This window comes from Dipteris shenzhenensis, chromosome 14, assembly GCF_047967505.1.
Source record: "Dipteris shenzhenensis isolate YYH24624 ecotype China chromosome 14, Dip_SZ_1.0, whole genome shotgun sequence".
Classification (NCBI taxonomy): domain Eukaryota; kingdom Viridiplantae; phylum Streptophyta; class Polypodiopsida; order Gleicheniales; family Dipteridaceae; genus Dipteris; species Dipteris shenzhenensis.
The window spans coordinates 31536588-31556101 of record NC_141609.1 but is presented as its reverse complement, the minus strand read 5'-3'; the positions used below and the strand labels follow the sequence as shown (position 1 = coordinate 31556101).

At 48.0% G+C, this 19514-nt stretch overlaps 1 protein-coding gene across 5 annotated transcripts in view; it reads left to right on the top strand.

Moving 5' to 3' along the window:
- The window catches only part of LOC147894474 (cAMP-dependent protein kinase regulatory subunit-like), an 86185-nt gene that overhangs the window by 24230 nt on the left and 42441 nt on the right, over nucleotides 1–19514 (top strand). For 3 of the 5 annotated variants that reach the window (XM_087385023.1, XM_087385019.1, XM_087385021.1), the window contains 5 exons: nucleotides 11866–11911; nucleotides 12049–12107; nucleotides 12449–12546; nucleotides 12742–12769; nucleotides 13176–13268. In XM_087385023.1, coding sequence (XP_087241149.1) covers nucleotides 11866–11911; nucleotides 12049–12107; nucleotides 12449–12546; nucleotides 12742–12769; nucleotides 13176–13268 — 324 coding nt within the window. The remainder of the gene's footprint in view (nucleotides 1–11865; nucleotides 11912–12048; nucleotides 12108–12448; nucleotides 12547–12741; nucleotides 12770–13175; nucleotides 13269–19514) is intronic. The other 2 variants (XM_087385020.1, XM_087385022.1) reach the window with 2 other exon arrangements.

The following is a 19514-nucleotide window of genomic DNA, read 5'->3' as shown; positions in this document are numbered from 1 at the left end:
ATTTGGCCTTGCAGCTAGATTGAAGGTGAACTTTGCCAAATCCAAACTTCTTCCTCTCCATGCATGTGATTGTCACCACATTTTATGGCATGGATTGATGTTGCCTTCAGATTTAGATTGTGTGCCATTTGGGCTACCCCATTGGTTGGCATATTTCTTTGCCACAAGAAAGACTATGGGTTTTACAGAAGCTGTTTCATAAGATATAATATTGGAAGCTGTCCAAATGGCCATTATATGTCCGTCTTCAAATAGTACAGTCTATTGTTATGGCCTATGTACAATTTCACTTGCCATCGATTCCTTGGTCTTTTACAGACATTGAGAAATTCATATCTAGGGCCATGGAATGCCTGTGGCGCACGTAAGTTGCTTCAGCTTCCAAAGTACAAGAAGAACTTTTTTTCTTGTTCATAGTAAGAAGATGAATAAAGTTTTGAGAGCTTGTACTTCTAGAGAAAGTATCCACAGCCTCAAAGGAGCAATTTTGTGGCAAAAATTTTGTGGGTTGTGTATCTGCAAAAACAAGAACCAAAAGAAGGTTTGAGCATATGGCCAAAATTTTGACCATATGGCTAATTCTTTGTGATATCCTTTAGTTTTTGCCATAAGTTCAAAACTTTGGCCCATCCAATTCATGAGATAATTCCTCAAGGATGGGTTTAAAAACCATTTGGACTTGTGGCACAAACTTTGTGGGTTGTGTATCCACTAAAACAAGAACCTAAGGAAGGTTTGGCCATATTTTGAATATTTTGAATATATTCATATCTAGGGCCATGGAATGCCTGTGGCACACGTAAGTCGCTTCGGCTTCCAAAGTACAAGAAGAACTTGCTTTCTTGTTCATAGTAAGAAGATGAATAAAGTTTTGAGAGCTTGTACTACTAGAGAAAGTATCCACAGCCTCAAAGGAGCAATTGGGGTTTAAATATTTTGAATATTGACACTAATGTGATAGTTCGCAAGGCTAATCTCTACTTTTCTTGAGCAGCGTCAGCCATGGACACTTGTGCTCTCCTTCTTGTTTAGTTCACTTCATTGACGCTTTTGGAAAGTGGATTCCTACTCTATCTGATGTTATTTTCGGGCATCTATATGGCTCCATCCCAGGCTGTCCATTTCCTACTCGTCTGCTCTATGATTGGCAGCTTCTTCTGGAACATTTGCATTGTCAGGCTGTCCCCCAAATCCCAAGAAATACACTCTATTTGCAGAGTATGCATTGGAGCCGTGTCTTTGATCCACTGTTGGCTCATCTTCAGCCTAGGAAGGCTTATTTTCTAGATTGATTGGGTATTTACGGTGGATGATGTGGTGGATGATAGGGGTCTTACTCTTTCGTTTCCACAGGCCAAGAGACAATTTTGCTTGGGGGCATGCATCACATGCCTATCTGGCATATTCTTACTATCATGATGCTTCCTTTTTAGTGTGTTCCCCATTATTTAATGACCATCTCTAATGGTTTGGAGATTTGATCGATGCATTATGGGTTATTCTACTCTCTTTGTGGATCTTACTGTCAAGAAAGCTTATCATCTATGCCTCTACGTCGGACTATATTCAGTTTTTCAGTTGGTGTCGTTATTGGGCACTATGGTCTTTATATCATGCCGGTAACTCTTGGCTTTACGGACACTCCATTGTGGATATTTATAATCTCTTCCATTCATTCTTGCATCGCTCCCTTTAGGACGTGCATTTCATGGGAGATCTTTCTGTGGCCCAGCTGAAGTGTTCTTTCACTGTTTTTAGCTTTCCTGTACTAGCTGTTCTTTAATGGAGCAGCTATCATATGTTTTCTTTTCAGCTTTTTTAGCATATTTTTTTACCGAAAAAACAGTGCTAATTATATTTCTTCGAGAACAAGATACAAAAAGTCAGCTTGTAGCTGACGGGCTGCGTACACAAATCGGACACAGCCCTAAAAGGTAACACAATAAATCACTCTCTCACGTCGGGATAAGGCGAGTGTGAATGAACAGCCATCGGGGTGGTGAGTAGCACCACTGAAGGCCCTGCGAGGTCTGCTCGAAGAAGAGGCCCTGAGTGTTCCAAGCCCGAAGGAAGCGTCTCCGCTTCTCTTGACCGGACCGGGAATCTCCCTGAATCTGGTCCCACTGGCCTCTGAGGGTATGAATAATCTCGCACCAAATATCAGTCATGACCTGGGCAGTCGATAAGGAGGTGCCACCGAGGATCTGCGCGCAACGCGAGGTCCAAATGTGCCACCCTGCTATGCTGCTGATAATCTCCCAGACTGGCTGCCTCTCCTGAACTCCTGTATCCGCCTCTGCTAGGTGCTGCGGGATACCCTCGAGCAGCCCCCATGTACCCTGCGTGATAAGGAAAGTGGGGTCCTGCTGGCATGCCTCGAATAAGTGATGTAGACCAGGTGCGGTGCTGCACCAACAGAACGCGCCCCACGTGATCAAGCCTAGCTCTGGTGCTGCGCGAGTGAGAATCCCGAAAGTCCACCTCCACACTTCCTGGGCGCGAGTGCAGCTCCACAGGCAGTGCTTTGGTGACTCCTCAACCACATGGCAGATCTGACAGCGTCCGTCCTGGCCTATCTGTCTCAACCAGCTCCCCACCGGAAGACCTTTGTGGGCGAGAAGCCACAGGAAGTAGGAGATCTTCCGCGGCCGCCAGCTCTCCCACAAGGCCTTCCAGAAGGCCTGCAAAAAGAATCTGGAAATACCCTGTGCATACCAGCTAGGCCGCTGGGTGGGGGGGCGACTCTGCATCCTCCCAAGAACTCGCCTGCCCAAAGTCGTGCTGTAGGCGAAGAAGGAGGTCGGCCCCTGTCCTGTCACAACCTCTGGCTAGCTCCACTCTCCTGGGTCCCACTCAAGCTCTGACAAGGCCCACCCCTCCCAGAGCTAGAGTCGCCAAAGCTGCAGCTGATCTTGCTCAATGCTAGGGTCGGTACGCCAGACCTTCCCCAAAAGGCCTACGATCCGAACCCTCTGCCATGGGAGTAGGGGGTCGATGAGTGCATCCTCTCTCCTGAGTCGTCCATCCCCCATAACCGCGAAGAAAGAAATAGAGGAGTCGACCATACGTCCTGCGACCACCAGTGGGATGCCACGGGGGGTGAACTGTCCCAGCCAACGATCGTCACCAGGCATGAGGATCTGAGGCTCCGGTGGAACCAACCAATCAGCTGGGATCGCGCCGTCGATCTCCGTGCGTCTCGCCTGGGCTCCACGAACACCTCTTGCGGCGTCTGCGAGATCAGCCGTCTCCAAATATCTGTACGTGTCCCTCCAAACTCGAAGGGACCGGGCTGGCCCCCTCATCCAACCATCCCACCTGATGTGTGATCTCTCCCCCCCCCCAACTGAAGGCCCTCGGCATCTCTGACCTGATCGTTCCAGATAAGCGGCTGGCGATCAATCTCCTCCTGACAGCGGGGAGGGGACTGAATGAGACTGAGGCGGAGCCGCCTCCAAACCATGAGGAGGCTACGAACGAGTGGGGAACGGGGCTGAGTAAGTGGGGCGGAAGTGAAGATCCACCTGAGGGATGGGAGCCACTCTCCACCTCGTCGCGGGACACAAGAACCGACCCCCTGCTGAAGTAGCATCTTCCACGTCTGCCCCCCCGGGGTCAAACCGCGGATGACTAACTTGCCTAGCAAGGCCTGACTCTGCAACTCTGGATCGATGACTCCCAGGCCTCCCTCAGCCTGCGGAAGAATAACTGTCTGCCAAGCAACCCTGGCTCTGGTATCTCTGAGGCCATCCTCCCCGGACCAAAGGAAGTTCCGAACCAGCCTCCTAAGCTGTGCCACACTGGATCTCGAGAAACACCAACAGGAAGCCACATACCAAGCTGTGGCAAGGAGGACTTGGTTGACTACCAAGGCACGACCTGCAAGGGAAAGCTTAGCAGTGCTCCAGAAAGCCAGCTTCCGTCGGATGGAATCTAGCACCGGGAGAAACTGCTGAGCTGGCGTGATGTCCAGGCCGACTTGAAAACCCAAGTATCTAGCTGTCTGTCCCCGCGGGATCCACCTGAAACCCAAAAACCTCCCCCACTGAGAACGCGCCCCGGGGTCTGTGAGGAAACCAACTGATTTGTTCCAGTTGATTTTCGCACCAGCAGCCGAATAGAAGACCTCCAGGGCCAACCTCACCCTCTCCAGCATCAACTCATCGTCCTGGACATACAGGGCTGTGTCATCCGCGTACTCCAAGTCCAAGAGCTCCGTGTCCTCGCGGAGGGGGAGGCGAACACCCCTGATCCCTGTAGACCTCGCCCGGAGATAGTAAGTCATAGCCTCGGCGAAGAAGAGAAACAGGTAAGGGGCAAGGGGGCAGCCCTGACGCACTGATCTCTCCAAGCCAAAACGCTCTCCCATCCTGCCTCCAATGATGACTCTGCTAGAGGCTGTCCTGTACAAAGCTGAAATGCCCTGAATCCAACCTGCTGGGAAACCTAGCCGCTCCAGAGTCCCCTCCAGAAAGGACCAGTCCACCCGATCGTAGGCCTTCTCAAAGTCGAGAAGTAGGATGGCAAGGTGTGATCCGCTGTGCTGAGCCCACTCTGCCGCCTCTGAAAAGGTGAAGACATTGTCCAGGATACTGCGATCCTGAACAAAGCCTGTCTGAGTGTCGTGAATGATGTCTGGAAGTAGAGGCCGAACTCTGGCGCTGATCATCTTGGCTAGGATTTTGTAGGCAGTGGTAAGGAGAGTGATTGGGCGCCACTGACGGATCTCCTGTCTATCTCCTCCCTTCGGGATGAGGCAAATCAATCCCGAGGAGAGGCTCTTTGGCATATAACCGCTGCTGAAAATCCTCTGAAAAGCTGCTAAGAGGGGCTGATGGATCTGGTCCCAGAAGGAGGTGAAGAATGCCCGGGATAGCCCATCCTCACCTGGGCATCTCTGTCCATCGATGGCCATCAAGGCCTCCAGCATCTCATCCGTGGTAAACGGTGCCAAGAGCGTCGCCTGCATGCTAGGCTGGACCAAGGAAGGAGTGTGTCTCCACACCTCCTCGCGGGCACGACGAGTGCGAGGAGCAAGTGGCTCCTGCTGAAAAAGGGTCCTGTAAAAGTCGGTGGCCAGTCCCAAGACCTCTCCCGGATCCGTGACAATGTGTCCCGACGCTGTCCTGAGACTCCGAAGCTGATTACCTGCAGCTCTCTGGCCATGTGTCCTGAAGAACTCCCTGCACATCCGGTCACCCTTCCGAGCCCAGAAGGAGAGAGAGGCGTGATAGGAAAACTCTGAGCGACGCTGGAGTGTCTCCTCAAGAAGGGCTCTGGCTCGAAGGGCCTGGATCCGAAGCTCCTCCGAGCCCGGGGATGCCTGCTAGAGCCGCTGAATGGAGGCGAGGTCTCTCTGAAGGGCTCTCTCTCTACCCCACCACTCCTGTCGAACCTGTAGGGCTGCGAGCTGCTGGCAGATTTGGCTGGACTCCTGCAACGCCTGCGCCACCGAATCAACCAAGTCCTCGCACTCGCCCCAGTCTCTGTCCCAAAGATCGCAAATATTGCTGCGCACGTCCTCCCTCGAGAAAATGGAATCGGGAATCCGGCATGAGCGGGGGGGAAGGGTCTGAGCTGCCGAATCTAATGATAAGAGCACCGGCGCATGGTTGGAGAGTGTCGTCCCTGGAACTATACCGGCCTGACCGCCTCTGCTGATGGCCCAATCACTAACATAGAATCTGTCCAGCCTCTCCAGGAGTCTGCCTCCTTCCCTGCGGAAACCCCACGAGAAGTCCAAGCTCCCGTGCCAACGCCGGAAGGACGGGTCTCGCCAACAGTCCCTTCCTCCTGTCGCAAAGATAAAAGAGTCCCAAGCGGACTGCTCTGCCTGAGCCATACCTGTAAACTCCGGTCCTCTGCCCTGCTGGTCCTCCAAGGTCTCCAAATTGTTGAAGTCACCTCCAACAATCCAGGAATCCATGTCTGGGAGAATCCCTGTAAGTGTCCTCCAGAAGGTGGCTCTACAACGGAGATCTGTGGGGGCATAAATGTTGAGGATTCCAACTCTGGAGCCCTCTAATTCCAGGCCTACCCAAAGGGCACGACTTGGAATCAACGTGCCATGATCGAAAACTCCCTGGGCTAGCTGCTCTCCCACGGAAGTACAGACACCACCACTCCTCCCCAGTGCGCCGATCGAGGGCTCCCAATAAGTGTGAGAGCGACCAGTGAGGATCTTCCCACATCTACGGGAGTGAGCCGCCGAAAGCTTGTGTTCCTGTAGCAGAAGTACATCCACACGTCCTATCACTGCTGGTTGAAGTTCCTGTCTCAGAATGAGCTTCCTGGGACCACGGGTGCCAGAAGAGTGAAACCCGTTCACATTCCAGGATACGAGGTGTAGGCTCATGGTGAGGACTGGGAGGCAGCGAACAACTGTCTGCTCGCGGTCGAGGTCGAAGAAGAAGCTGACATTTCGGAGGAGAGGCGCTGGCGCTTATGGGAAGGTTTGGAGGGGGAGGCGGGGTCGTCCTGCCCGTCCTTCAACACCTTCAGCAAAGGCGAGAGGCCTTTGGTACCATGAACAAAGGCTTTCTCGAGCCAGCTCGAGATCTCTGAGGTGGACATCCCGTAGAAGGCACGGAGTTTCTGAGGCGTCTAGGCTCTGACATCTTGGGGGAGGGGCCAAGACAGGGGGGGCCTGAGGATCACAATCAGTCTGAATCGTTTGGCGGCGCAACGCCACCGCAGGCGCACGTCACCCTCGGACCACTGAGTCTCGAGAAGCTGCCCACCGGGGACGGGCCTATCCAGGAACAAATCTGAGCATGCGTCTGCTCCCTGAGAGCCTCCCAAACCGAGTCGTCTGTCCAGGTCTCGGTGCCGTCACTGAGGAACGTGAAAGCAAAGCTAGGGCCATCCCTAGGGGCCAAGGCGGCTATCTTCCCATTCGCCCCTTTGCGGAGCAGGAAGATACTGATGTCGAGGCAAGCAGGGAAGGTCCCGAGGTCGGCCACGTCCAAGTAGTCCCAGGGGCCAGATCTGTAAAAGTCGCGGGGGAGCTCTCTCTCCTGAGGCTGAGGCCCATCAGAGTCTGCCACTGAGGGGCTAGCGGACGGAGAAGCCTGCACCGGAGGTGGTGGAGACTCCGGGTGTCCTATCAGCGGAGGGGGAGGGGGAGGGGGAGGAGGCTGGGGAATAGGCAGCTCAGACTCCTCAGGGGCGGCTGGCGGTGGAGAAGGAGGAGGGGGAGCGGGAACTGCCCTCGGCTGGGAACCGACGGAGCAGCTAGCTCTGCGGGAGAACTGAAAGAGGCGGGGGGGGGGGGAGGGATGGGGCTGCAACTGAAACTGGGGTTGAAAAGGAGGGGAAGAAGACTGAGGAGGACGCGGGGGCTGAAACTGCGGGTCGGGAGGCAAGGGGTGCCGTTGGGGGACGGGCTGGGGCTGGAGGGGGGGAGGCTGGGGAGAGGGAGAGAGGGTGACCTGAGGCTGTGGAGGGCGGGCTACCGTCGAGGAAGATGCTCTCCCAAGTCCCTGGGGCGGCTGCCTATCGGGTCTCTGTGGTGCAGCTACAGGTGGGGTAACCTCTGCCTCCTTGCCTTTATCAGAAATCTTCTTGTTCTTTCCCTTTTTTCTTCTAACCTCAGTCCAGCCGTCAGCTAGCTCTGGTCCGGGGTCCGGCTGCCTCTGCTCCTCCTGGCGTGGCTGTCCGGAGGGGGCGGAGCGGGGGGAGGCGGGGAGGGCCGAGAAGAGCTGGCGAAACGTGGGCAGGCAGCCGCCAGGTGTCCAAAGCCGTGACACCTCAGACACTGTCCTGGCTGTCCGGTGACACCATGCTCTGGGTGATGCTGCCGGCACCTGTCACGATCTCGATCGCTGTCGGGAGAGTCGCAGGATCCGCCACAGCCACACGGACTCGGGGGGCTTCTGCCGTAGTCACCGCATCGGCGAAGGTATCGTGCATAACCCAGCCGAAGTGGGAGCCAAGGTCCCTAACAATCGGCCGCAGCTCAGCAGCAAGACCAGGAAATACCAGCGTCACTGGATGGCGAGGTATACGGAATCGGGCATCAAAATCTGCTGCGCTGAACCCACGGTACCACGGGACTATCATGATAATCTTCCCGTCCACTGACGTGGGGGAGCCAGCAATCAGGTTGCTCGCAGCTTTCGCACTGGAGAGTTTGAGCCAGAAGATGCCCCTTCCCATAAGGGCCACCTCCACAATATGGCCGTCCTCTAACATGAGAGTGGACTGGAGCCAGTCCCTGATGGCTGATCTGGAGGGGGAATGTCCAATGACTCTGCCGTAGACTGATGTAAGAGCAAAGTCATTGGCCACCTCCTGAACCCGAGATGACTGCTGCTCAGTCAGGATGACGCGGTAGGCATCTGGAGAGGGAGGGACCGTCTGGGCCTCCGGTTCCGGGCAGGGAGCCGCCATACCGCCAAGACAAACTGCGAGGCTTCCGAAGAGGAAGAGGCTGTCACCCAAAAACGGGGGGGGGGTAGAAGCGGGGGGGTGGAGCCTGGGTGTGGCGGGAACGGAGGTGGCGCACGAGGTGGCGGACGGGGGGTGGGGAGGAATGGAGAGGCAGAGGGGGCGGGGTGGGGCGAGTGAACGGGGGGGGCGGGGGTGAGGGCGGGAGGGGAAGGCGGAGGTGGAAAAAAAAAAAAAAGGGTGAGTGGACGGGCTGGCGGCGGGGGGGGTGAGCGGAGTGGAGCGAGGGGGTGGCGGGCTGGGGTGGGGCGGTAGCGGGGCGGGGGTAGCGGGGCGGGATGGGGCGGTAGCAGGCTAGGGCGGTAGGGCGGTAGCGGGGCGGGGGGTAGCGGGCTAGGGCGGTAGGGCGTAGCGGGGCGGACATAGCGGGGCGGGGGGTAGCGGGTTGGGGCGGAGGGGGTTAGCGGGGCGGGGGTGAGCGGAGGGGTAGCGAAGCGGGGTAGCGGGGCGGGATAGCGGGCGGAATAGCGGGGGTAGCGGGGCGGGATAGCGAGGGTGAACGGAGGGGGTAGCAGGGCGGGATAGCGGGGCGGGGGTGAGCGGAGGGGGTAGCGGGGGCGGGGGTGAGCGGAAGGAGTAACGGCGGAGGGGGAGGTAGAGGTACGGCGGGGGAGGAAGGGAAGCTCGCAGGAGCAGGAGCAGCTCACGATCTCACACTGCAAGAAGAATGTGGTTGCAGATGTTTTGTCCAGGAATAGCTTTTTTAGCATATGAGTAGTAGTTGTCTCACTTTAAGACCTCTATGAATGTACATTTTGATGAATGCCCCCATAAAAAATGTGTGTGTGAGGCAAGTCTCTTGTAATATAAAAATATGTGAATTTCACCCCCCCAAAAAGTGTGTGTGTGTATGCCGAACTATGATCACTTTTTCTTGTGGTGCCACTATTGGGCTCTTTGGTCATTATATCGTGCTCGTACCATTTGTCTGTATGAGAAGACTTTAGTGGATATCTTTCCCTAGTTTCGATCTTCTTTACTTCGGTCTCTTCAAGATGCTTATTCCCTTGGAGACCTTCCTCAGGTCTAGTTGGAAGTCTTTTAGTATTGTTTCTAGTTTTGAGGAGTAGCTGTTCCACTCTGGGACAGCTATGAATGTACATTCTTCTTAATGAAAAGTTTCTTTTACCCCCAAAAAAAAGTGTGTGTGTGTACGTTCCATCCGAATGCAGAAGTGCTTGGTGTCATGGGATTGAAAATTAAGCGACTCTTCTTTATCAACCACAATGAATTGTGGGATGACGCTTCATAAAAGTGGCCTAGCACCTACGAGCTGTATGTATGCATGCATTATAAATATATTTGTATATGCATATATACAAATACATATATGGATTTGCATATGTATATGAGATGAATACATATATATATATTACACATATAAATGGAATTATACATTTATGTATAATCCCTTTGATTACATGTATTACACATATTACTCCTGAATATTATATGTGTTTGTATATGTATATACACATATACATATATGTATTTGGATATGTATGTATTAGATATAGACATATATGTATATTACACATATAAATGGAATTACATATAATACTTTGAATTGTGTAATAAAATTTCATATGTATTAACATTTAAATAATATTAAAAGCATGGTTTAAGGTTTAGGGCTTTTGATTTTCGGTTTGGGGTTTAGACTATAGCGTTTAGGGTTTGGTATTTTGGGTTTAGCGTTAAGGGTAAGGGTTTGGAATTTAGGGTTTAGGATTTTGACTTCAAGATTTAGGGTATAGGATTTATAATTGATGATTAGAATTATGCTTTAAGGTTTTAGGTTTAGGATTTGTTTGGGTGGTAGGGATTTGGGGTTTAGGGTTTAAGGTATGGGTTTTGGGGTTTAGCATTTAGAATTTAGAGTTTGGAGTGTAGGGGTTCGGTTTAGGTTTTTTTTTTTCAAAGAGGGGGGGATCCCATCTAACCAAGAGACATAGGGGATTTCACCCTATTATGTACACACATGACTATTACATGCACACACCTGAGTGCCACAAGGGGGTACTGCTCTCTCCAAAGATTGGCCACATTTTGTTAGGCACTTGATAAGTTGTGAGAGATGAGTGAGTGTGAGAAGAGCCATCAAGTGAGTGGAGCGAACACCCCACACAGTTGTTAAAGATGTGCATCGCAAGTCTATTCACGATCTTTAATGTTCATGGAAACCATCATCTATGATCTAGAGCATGAGCTTGAAGGGCTGGCTTCCATGATGATGACCTAAGGTGTGAGGGATTTCTTGCTTACATGTACACAACCTTAGGTAATATATCCCCAAACTCAGTACAAGTGTCTCATCTACTAGGCTACAACCTTGGGGGGATTCATTAAGTCCCCAACACCTATTTTCACAATTGCGAGATCTTGTAAAAATTGGACTCTTTCCCATGTCATCATATAAAAAACTCATCCAATGGCAATGAGACTTTCTAGGCCTTGTAGGGGAATTGGTCTCCGATAAAGTGTCATGCCATTGGTTGAGGTGGTCACTCTATAAAAGACCATGTAGCATGTGTGAGCAAGCACACATTTAAAATATCCCTATATTTGAAATTTTACCTTGTTTGGAACAACTATTTCCCCCTCTTTTATATGTATACATGTTGTATTTTTATTTTAGAAGTCCCTCTGTACATGTGCATACCATAGTTATATTAAACAAGTATTTTAAGCCCATTCTATCCATAAATGGCCCACAAGTCCCCTAAATCATAAAAAACCTTAACAAACCTGCTATCTTACATAGAGTGATAGCACCCCGGGTGCCACTACATGAGATTTGTGCATTCAATGGGCCCAAGAACCATTTTCAAAGTCTGACGTGCTCCAAGAAATCTTTCCATGTACATCATAGCCAAAGCTTGTTTGATGTCATGACACTTTGCATGGGTTAAAAATCTCATGGTCTTGGAGTGAGGTTTGAGTGTTCAATGCCCCATGAGACTTTGCATGTGAAGTATAAATCCCCAAAACATGACTCAGCTTCATGCAGAAACACATTCCACCTTAATTTGGGGCATCATGTGTTTATGACTGGAGAAATTCAGGTCACACCAAATTAGAGCATATTGTCATTCATTCATTCCCTGACCAGGATAACTGTTTGTTTTGAGCTTATTTTTGCATTCAGTAGAAGGCGTCTTAAAGAAAAAGGGGAATGTGTTTCTTTTGTGGTGATTTACTCAAATTTTGTTTGCCTTCAATGTCATATCACGTTCACTTTCTCCGCATCCTCCTCTCTTGGCTTGTTCTTGCTTCTTTGAGAGATATGTGAGCAAGTTGTTAGTTAGTTTCCCTTGTTCTTGAATGGTCCCTGCAAATTTTTTGAACTAGAAGGGATAAGCTAATGGAACATGTCCAGTAGTTCGGGATCGATTATGATACATTGACTAATGGCAGGTGTGCAAGCTCTTCAGATACCAGCAAGTTGAAGCCAATACTGTCGGTAATATGGATTCTTTTCTAATGTGTTGTTACCACTTCATATGAATAAATAACAAACCTAATTTAGAACCTTTGATTGATTGAGAGATGGAGTCACACAAGATCTTCTAATTTATTGGTTTTCTTCCTCTTTCACAGTTTACAAAGTGGGAGATTTGGCAACTTCTATGTACATTATCTTCACAGGTTCAGTCAAGGTATTGAGACATCCACGAATTTTCTATACAACAAATGACATACCTTCTGGTTTATCATGAAAGTGTTAACCCAGGATGTATAAACTATAGAGTTGCAATATCTGAGTACATCTGGAAAACAAGAAATTCAGTTTTTATTTTTTGCTATCGGCATACAAAAGCTTGTGTGGCTAAGTTGTTCTTGTGAGCAAAACATTCAATTAAGTTGAAACATCAAGTGACGAGCATTGTCCATTTTGTTCTAGTGCTTTTCTTCTTTTAAGTTTCAGGAGAAAGATGTACAATTTCAAGGGGGTAAAATTTGAAGATAAGATATTAATACATTTACTGAACGTGAGCAGGTTGCAACTGTTGGCAAAAGGGCACAAGAATTTTATACAGTTCTAAACCCTGGTGACTGTTTCGGTGAAGCTGCCCTTGTACGAAAAAATCGCTTGAGGTAATGTTTTTGAAGGTCATCTTAAGGGCAACAGACTTCAAATGTCATAACATGTTTAGGAATGTTTGCAATGCACGTAAACTTTTTATAACCTTACGTGCACAAAGTGTCTTAGTTAGGCACATTACCCATGGAATGTTTGTCTAATGGAAGGTGTGCATTCTCGTTGACTTTGCCTTCTTCCTTTGCTTTCAGGAGGGAAACTATAACTACTCGAGAAACGGTGAGAGCAAGCTCAAGATGCAACATTTTGATGAATTTTAATCAAGAAAACTGTAGATGGTAGTTAAAATAAAATGCAACAAAGAGTTAAAAAATGTGTACGATAATTTATTACTAGTAGCTTGGATGGAATTTTCTGCAATCAATCCCTCCCCCCTTCTCTCTGTGTATGTGTGTGTGTGTGTTTCTGTCTCTCTCAAATATTGGAATTGAGATTTTTCTGAGTGATGCAGATAAAAAATTGATGTAGGCACTGTAGACCCTTCAAGGGCACATCGAAAAGCCTGTGTGTGTGCATGTGTGTTTCGAAATAAACCAAAACTTTGTTGGTTTAAAAACCACCAATGTTAGGTTAAAACACATGCAAGTATATATTCTGTTGAAGCTATACATGGTTTTTTCCCCAGTGTGAGTTGGTGGTGTTGAGCAAGCAAGACTATGACTCTGTTTTAAAGACTGAGCTCTCTCGGGAAGTTAAGGAAAAAATAGATGCACTGAAGGTGAATTTCCTTCCCGATACGTTTTCCCTATATCTAAATATAAATAAAGATTACAGATAAATATAAATAAATATATAAATATATACACTTATATACATATTTATTCTTATTATTTTTTCATGAAAAGACTTAATATAAGTATGAAAGAAACTACCAAGAGGAATGAATTCAAGGCATAGACACATCATGTGGTGAGAAACAAGTGGAATACCTAAGGATATGCAAATTGTAAAACGAATGAAGACATGGTCCTACAGCTCATAGCATCATGGATACTCTGCTAGGATTTTGTTTTTGTTTCCTATCATAGCTCAGGATACTTTGCCTTCCTCATCCAATAGGTTTAGCTTGGAAGGTGGTTTCAAGTATATGACATTGTGGCGAATCTGGTGTTCAAGACGTGCACCTGTTTTAGGTGGCCATCCATCCACTATGGCTGATATGATGGCTTCTATTTGGGCGGATCTTATTTTCACCATCATGAGTCAGTGGGAGAGATATATTAGGTAGCTCGAGAGAGGTTGATCTCATTCATGAGGTGTGATTGCTCTCTATTTTTTCATATGACACCAATTCAGATGTCATGTCACTATAGACCACCTCCTTGGCTTTTTTGTCACATTGTAGAGGCCAGGGATAGAGTTCTTACTGTCCCACCTCTTGTATAATTTGTTTTGAATGGAATAAATTACCACATTCTAAAAGTGCCACACTAGGCCAATAAGAGACTTAGAGAAGAACGGACTGCCTCTCCACTTTCTAAGACAAAATGTTTTCGTGGCCCAAGTAGACCTTGAAGACCATGCATCCTAGACTAGATGGCCACCAAGGGGTGTACAATACTTGTCTTACTGTCACATTGTAGAGGCCAGGGATAGAGTTCTTACTGTCCCACCTCTTGTATAATTTGTTTTGAATGGAATAAATTACCACATTCTAAAAGTGCCACACTAGGCCAATAAGAGACTTAGAGAAGAACGGACTGCCTCTCCACTTTCTAAGACAAAATGTTTTCGTGGCCCAAGTAGACCTTGAAGACCATGCATCCTAGACTAGATGGCCACCAAGGGGTGTACAATACTTGTCTAGATGCTAGCCATGGTATGAATAGGCTGGACCTAGTGCCGTCTAAAGCCTCTATACATCTTGATCTCCAAATGGCCAGGCAGCATCAATCCACTCCCATTCACCTATGAAATGTTATGGGAATACCTCCATAAAGGCAAAGCCTCCAAAGGAGGATCAATGTATCAACTAGTAGCTTTAAAGCTAGGAGCCATCTAGTGCCTCCGTGCATTTGGATCTTTAGATATGCCAGGTGGTAATGCTTGCAATGTTCGTCCAGCAGATGTCCAACAAAGCATGTGTAAGTTTGTATGAAGAGGAGGTAACAACATCCCCCAAGTGATTAAAAAAGGGGAGGGTGCAAAGCAACCCAAAAGTCCCCAATCCCTTCCAAATAGCCTTAACTGTCTGCAATTCCAGAGGCAATGTTAAATGGACTCCTTTGCTGAAGAACATCGCGTACAAGAAGAGGTAGACCTCCACTGATTAACTACAATCCCTCTATGAATAAAAGCGAAAAGAAAATAGTGTTTTTTCTATTCCTAAGAGACGTTCTGAGCCTACCACCAAAAATAAAATCTGCACATCTACTAAAATCTCAAATTCCCTCCAATGAGAGGCTATGGAAGGCTTCCAATCTCTAAATGGTCATCTAGAATCTCTTAGCATTGCTAATAGCGGACTGAAAGAATGCGAGGCTCTTCAAATGATTTCTTGCATCAATCTATTCCCACCTCCCAAGGTCCCATTGCAAGTACTTTAAGGGGACACCCCCATAAAGCCACGACCTCTAGGAGACTAAAAGGATGCTCTTAGGATTGTGGTCTAAATACCAGCTAGAAGCCAAAAAACACTGCTTTACATAACCCATAATCCCAATTAGAGTGCCTATCCCAAAGAATCCCCATCAAACAACCAGAGTATCCCAATCTAACTCCTTCAGAGACTATTGACCTACAGTGGTATAGCTGTCCTCGAGAAGGCCCTCATCCATCTATTGAGAGCATGCTGTCTCTCCCCTACAATGGCCCAATCCCAAGGTAAAGCTGCGTCATCGGCTCAATTCTTCTTCCACTTCCTTTGAGGTGACTAACCATTTAAGATCTATGCTCCTACGAAAGGTTTTTAAAGGTCTTCCACTAAGAACCTCTCCCATCTATATAATCAAAAGAACCTAGAGGTCTGCCTTGATCACAAGAATCCTGCCTATCGATCTCTTCTTGCTGTGAAGAGGGGGGATCTTGCAAAGTGAGTTCATAAAGCTGCCCCCAGATAGCAGCCATGACAAGGGAGGGAGTCATCTTGAGATGTACTAAAGTAAGGATCCATCTATTGCTGTCCATACAATCATCACCAACAATCTTTGAATAAAGAAGCCTTTCCAAGATTCCTGCCTTGGCATAAGACCCCTGACCACCAACTTACAAAGCAAAGTCCTGTGCAGATTTGGATCTATGATATTAAGGCTCCCATCTTGCGAAAGGAGAATTAGGGTCTCCTAAGCCATCCTAGCTCTGGTATTTGCTGAACCATCAAGCCTACTCTATAAAAATTTCTAATCGGCCTTTGGAGCTGAGTGATGCAATCTCTAGAGTGACACTAACATGAGCAAACAAACCATGTTGTGGCTAACAATATCTAGTTGGCCACTACCACTCTGGAGGCAAGGCCAAGTCTAGCCGAAATCCAAGAAAAGGGTATTCCTCCTAGTGCTATCCAACACCGGCAAACTATTCGGCAAACTATTGCGAAGAAGAGATGCCCACCCCAGTAGCAGCCCAAATATGTGATGGAGGCACCCCCTTTTTTTTTTTCTCAAGAAAATTACTTCATTTAGTATGAATGAAAACGTCAGAGCAAGCTCAAATGCGGAGTACATCATGCACTGCATGAAGAAAAAAACAGCTCAAAAGGAGCTAATAAATAACCAAGGCGAAGGGTGAAAATGCTACCTCAACCTTGAGGGAGACTCAGAGAAGAAAGGAGATCCTCTCCAAATTTTGAGAAAAGTTAACTTTCCTGGCAGTGGCTGCTCTGGAGGATCCTTGCATGCTCGCCCATATGGCCATTAGAGTGTGTAATGTGTCGGTCCAAATACTGGCCATAGCTTGGGAAGGGTGAACCTGGATACCCTTCATCGCCTCTTTACACTTGGCTCTCCAAAAATGCCAAGTTGTAATGCTAGCCAAAATCTCCCAAGACGTGTCTACTGAGGCATGAGCAGCTCTGAAAGGAGTGAAGGGAACATCCTGGAGGGAACAAGACTTACTGAGTGTCGCCGTATAATGAGAGCTGGATGTGGATCATGTCCCTCGAAAAACACCCGAGGGCCAATAAGAGATAACCAAGCTATTGAACCCCAGGTCATATAGAAAGGTGCTATATGAAAGATATTGAAAATCCTAGCAACACCTTTCCAGATCGTCCTTGCCTCGTATGGACGAGTATGCAGGGAGACTCCCGTGCAGCCTCAGCTAGGAGGGCTTCGTTCTTCAGGGAATGGAAGGATTCTCCTTTCTTCTCTGAGACTCTTACTGGGTTGAGGTGGCACTTTCAGCCTGAGCCTTGGTTATCTTCCACCTCATCTTGAGGGGTTTATTTATCCTCATGGTCTCATGATGTATTCCGCTTTGAGCTTGCTCTCGCGGGTTTTTCCTCTTACTTAATAGAAGTCTCTTTCTTGAAAAAAAAAAAAGATCGTCCTCGCTTGTCTGCACTCCCAAAGGCAATGCTGTACTGACTCAAGTGCAATGTGGCAACAAGGACAAGTAGGGTCAGCTCCGAACCTGGATCTCCATAGGTTCCTTGCAATCCCTCCATGAATAGAAAGCCAAAAGAAAAGAGTAATCTTTCTATTCTTGAGGGATTTCCAGAGCCTAAGTGATAGCGGAAGTGAGAGAGGGAGAGAGAGAGGAGTGCACATGATATAGCTACCTGTACACTAAGTGTATTAACAATGAACATGAAGATATACATGTGAACCCCTTAGAATAAGGGTTAGGGTTTGCCCCTATGTCCTATGTGGATAGTGCAATTTACACTATCTTTAACACCCCCTCTTAAATTGCATTGGGTAACTAGAGGGTGCATGTACAAGACCTTTTTGTGAATTTCGTTTGGTGCGTATGCTAGCATCCAAAATTGAAAAGAAATCAGAGTAGTATGTGCGTATGTGAGCACAGCGACTACGTAGCGGAAGCATGAACAATGAGTACAACTTATGATCCTATACATAATGTGGATTTCCCCCTCTTAAGTTGTGGGTCATCCTTCGCCTTTGGGAATGAAACCCAGATAATAGGCCGAAGGGAAGAGGAAGGAAATGTGCAGAAAGTCAGGTCCACCTGGATCAAAGACCGGTCGATCAAAAGATGATTGCGTGAATGTCAAGACTAAACATGTCATAAGTTACTCTGGACTGTGCAGTTGCTCTAAGGAAAAGGCATCCGGATGTGAGGCTAGTCGATGTAGCTATGGCGATGTGATCCAGTAGGTTGTGACATACAAGGGTGTCACCAACACAAAAGAACTGATAGCAATGTGCGAGGTATGCTGCAATAATGTAATCTTTGTCGAATGATGCAGGGTCAAAGAAGACCACATAGTCGGTGTAGACAGAGTGATCCAGGGGCTGAAAATCTAGGGCCAAAGGTGTAGGTATGATACACTGCTTTGCTGAATAAGAGGCCTGTACAAATGACAAGGTATGGCAACCTGTCCAACCTGTCTACTCAACTGTCATGAGCTGGAGGTCTGAGCTGGAGGTCGTCTGATGGTGCATAGCTAAACATCCATCGGCATGGGATGTAGCAGCTGTCATAGGCTCGTCGAGAAGGAGTTGACAGTATAAAGGCCTAGAAGCTTGAAATACAACTGAAAAATCATAAGATGTCCATGAGACATATGTGGTGCCGAATGCTGATGAAGGGACTAATCTGTAATCCTGGATCCAACCATTGATATGCATCAAGTATGGATTGTATACAACAGCCATAAGTGCATGATGAAACACTGAGTCTCCCCAGGTTGTGCTATGGTTGAACTTGATGATGTCTACTGCACTAGAGTAGGACCGCACTGATGCATAAGTATCCTCGTGCTGAGGAATGATCTGCTGATCGAAAGAGGTGGTGATCACTGGATCCAAGGGTGCAATGCGGCATGAGTGAGCCGATGCTGAAATGTCCTGAAGACTAATGTGCTGATCTGAACTGCTCGTGGAAAGGTGTGTCCAAGGAATGCTTTGTGTCAAAGATGAAAGCATCAGTGATGTGGAATGAAATCACCTGAAGAGCTGAATGCGATGTGGCATATATCTCTGCGTGCGGCGAGAGATGTGAGTGTCTTGTACTGAGGACTTACCTGTTGAACAACTGCATGATCACTGGTAAACTCCTGCTCAGTATCTGCATATGATGTGATAGTAGATGGAGTCAGATCCATGCATGAATGTGATGGCTGTACATCACTAGAATCAGTCTGAGCTGATGTAGATGGGACTGCCTCGTACTGAGACTTACTGTCAAATATGCCTCGTGCTGAGGGCTTACTACTGAATGTGCCTCATGGTGAGGGCTTACCAAGAAGTGTGCCTCATGCTGAGGGCTTACCGAGGAATGTGCATGATCAGAAACTGCGGGTTGATCCATGCTAACATCTGAGGCATATGCAACTCCATTTGATTTGTTAAGGCCAATGAGGCTCGAGTCTGCATCATAGACTGGTACATACCCTGTGGCAATAAATGGTCGAAGAAGGTTCTCTTTCCACTGACGGATGTTGTCCGAAGTCATGACTGGTGTATCATCAACTGTGTGATGCGGATAACCTCATGATAGAGATGGTCTGGTGCTCTGTGCGAGAGGCTTACCCGTGTACCAGCGAGAGTGTCTACCCATGAGAACACTGTAAAAGAGCTGCCAATGGGGGGCTTACGCTAAATGGTCAAAACCAAGTCATGTGAGAACGTCTGTGTGCCAAAGATCAAGCCTGTAGTAGAATGATGACAACTGTGTGTCGAGAGTAGCCAAGAGGCTGCACAAGGCTGATGTATGTGTGCGGAAACCAATGCCAAAAAAAAAAAGTCAACAATGCGTGACTTTACATGGGTGGCATGTGTGTGTGCAAGAAGTACGCAACAATCTTGAATCCGAGAGGAAGATCATTGCCAAGTGTCACACT